Below are 2547 nucleotides of genomic sequence, written 5' to 3' on the forward strand. Positions count from 1 at the left end.
TATTTTTAAAGGGTAAACAAAATAAGAAAGAAAACCCTAAGTGTGACTTCTTGTTTTGGAAAAAGTGGTCTGTGGAAAACTGAATCTAGTTCGAGGGTCAGGTTACTTATTGGGAAGGTACGATAAAGACCGTAACACCCCTCTAAGTCCCTAAAAACGGGTCTCTACTAATAAAATGAAGCTAACATGGCAATTGACGAGGAAATCAATGAATACCCAGAGTGATCATGCACATGTGAGAATCAAAACACTCAATAAATAACGACCGAAATGAGAGCGGGGCATACCTTGGCATCAAACGATCAATGCGCTATCAAAAGAAAGGGTTAGTACACAATTAAGGAATAATCTCATGCATGTCATAGAGCAAAATAAATTGATCATGCATGACAATCAAATCAATCAATCAATCAATCAATTATAAAATCACTTATGTCGGGCTCCCACCAAAACCCGATTTATTTTGCATGAATCAATTTCAATAACTCCATTATTCGGAATTACGAAATTTAATTCTTACTTATTTTTAAAACATTTAAAAAGATCATGAAAGATTTAAAAATTGCTTGCCGAATAGAAAGTGGAAGCAAGTTTTATTAAAAAGAGATTTTATTGACATTAAGATTACTAAAAAAAATAAAAATGAGAATAAAATAAGTAAAATAAAGTAAAAATAAAATGATAAATAAAATAATAAAATAAAATAATGAGAAACTGCTTGAAAATCAGATTTTTAAAAATCAATTTTTGGAAGTGGAGACGGAGAATTTAAGAAATGAAATATCCACCTGTTTCAAGAATGGCTCACCAAAGGTGGCCATGCATCTCATGAGAGAAAGAGAGTGGGTCCCACGGTCAGATTTTGTCTTCCTCGCCATTTTGACACTTGCATGCAGCCTATTGCATCCGATAGTCGAGAACGGCAAATGCAGAGTTTGTTGAATGTTCCAATAGTAGCCTCCTTGTTTCCAACCTTCACATATGCAACAGTCAAAGGGTCCAAGAAACCACATCTCTGTTCAGCATTGCATCTAATACCCAACATTGTTCATTGCTTCATAAGCTTGCCCTACAGTCATGGCTCCACTGTAGAGGAACTCAAGAAAAGAGTCAAGCTCTTCATGGTTTAATTCTGGGAGTGTTATGGTATTACTTGGTGCAGCTTTACATCCACCTGTGTCCAGCATGTTCTTGAAGATCTTTGACCTTACTGCCAATAATGCTCTATGTGCAAATAGAGAAGGTCCATTGTGGCCTGGCTTGACTTCATTATCAGTGTGAACTTGGTCTCTGAAAGCAGCAGCCAATCCTCCAAGAAAACTCAATTTCTCGTTAAGTTCCTCTTCTAAAAGTGACCTGACTGACATCTTATCTCCATTAAAAAAAAACTGAATTATAGGATGCCCCTAGTTGGTCTGCAAGCTGTCTTTATGATCCAACCCGAGATCTCTTAGCCAGTCTGTTGATCTTGCTTCTCTTATATGCATGGACCCAACATCACAGTCTCCATCTTCAAATTCCACTAGAAGTGACAGCCAGTATGTGGTGAAAATCATCACTTGTCCGCCTGATGGTTTCGGTGCTCACATCGAAAACCTCCAAGGTAAGATTCTTCTGCTCCGTTGATTAGTAGTTGTTCAACCAGTAGGTGCGAGTCGGACACTGCTCATGCTTCTTAGCCTTCCCTTGCCCAGGTGATGCTCACAAAGAGAGTAGCCCACAATCTCCCGCTTGACCATTAACACGACTGCGCTTGGATCTCTTCATGCGAACACCACCTCTGAACTTCTTCTTTGCACCGGAGGCGGCGGCGATCGACGTGGTGATGGAGCTATTAAATCCCTGTTTGGTTTCGCTTTCTAATCCTTGCTTTGCATCATCGTTTGGATTGTCTTGCAGTCTATCATCAAGACTAAAAGCGAGAGCGGTGACGGTCTATGAGTCACTTTCGGTAACAGACCTGATTGAAGCATTGGAGGAGTACGCGACTTTGATGGCATCGTCGCAGGCGCAGACAATGAAGGAGCTGTCAGAAGCGACGATGAAGGGGTCGCCTGTGTAGAACCGCTGCAGCGCCGGTGTGGACCTGTAGTTCTTCTTCAACGTGGGAGATGCCATGAGAGATAAAGGGTGATGAGATTGTATGAGTTCAGTGATTTCATGGATAGATGCAGTGGAAGACTGAGGGCGGCCACGACAAGGTGTAGGAAATGAGTATGAAATGGGCTTAGAGAGAGAAAAATGGGTGTATCGGTGTGGAATGGAAAAGGTTTAATGGACTTAGAAAAAAATGGTGGCATGCATGGCATGGGAAATGAGTGTATACGTGGGTAAGGATGACCTGGGTGAGAACGTGATGATGAACGGTAGGTATGATATGGTAATGAGAGGGTAGGCACAGAAATGGGTGTGAAGAGGTTAATGAGAAATGGGTATAGGAATGATGACCAAGTTTGCATGGTTCCCATGCACGTGGGTGAATGAATTTGGAACCTCAATGAAGCCTATGGATGAATTTTAGGGACATGTCAGGTGCAAGAGACGGGC

General features: G+C 41.2%; 1 protein-coding gene across 1 annotated transcript; it reads right to left on the minus strand.

Moving 5' to 3' along the window:
* Window positions 1-897: 897 nt before the first annotated feature.
* On the minus strand, window positions 898-1367 carry LOC117928491 (BTB/POZ domain-containing protein At1g01640-like). Its single transcript, XM_034848368.1, has 2 exons — window positions 1039-1367; window positions 898-973 (listed from the first exon to the last, which is right to left on the minus strand). The coding sequence occupies exons 1-2, from the start codon at window positions 1365-1367 to the stop codon at window positions 898-900; spliced, it is 405 nt and encodes a 134-aa protein (XP_034704259.1).
* Between the last annotated feature and the right edge of the window lie 1180 nt (window positions 1368-2547).

This window comes from Vitis riparia, chromosome 13 (genome assembly GCF_004353265.1).
Source record: "Vitis riparia cultivar Riparia Gloire de Montpellier isolate 1030 chromosome 13, EGFV_Vit.rip_1.0, whole genome shotgun sequence".
Lineage (NCBI taxonomy): Eukaryota > Viridiplantae > Streptophyta > Magnoliopsida > Vitales > Vitaceae > Vitis > Vitis riparia.

Coding starts and splice junctions, on each gene's coding strand:
- LOC117928491 (XM_034848368.1), bottom strand. CDS start 1,367: ATGTCAGTCAGGTCACTTTTAGAAGAGGAACTTAACGAGAAATTGAGT. Junction 974..1,038: donor GAAGCAATGAACAATGTTGG/GTATTAGATGCA, acceptor GCATATGTGAAG/GTTGGAAACAAGGAGGCTAC.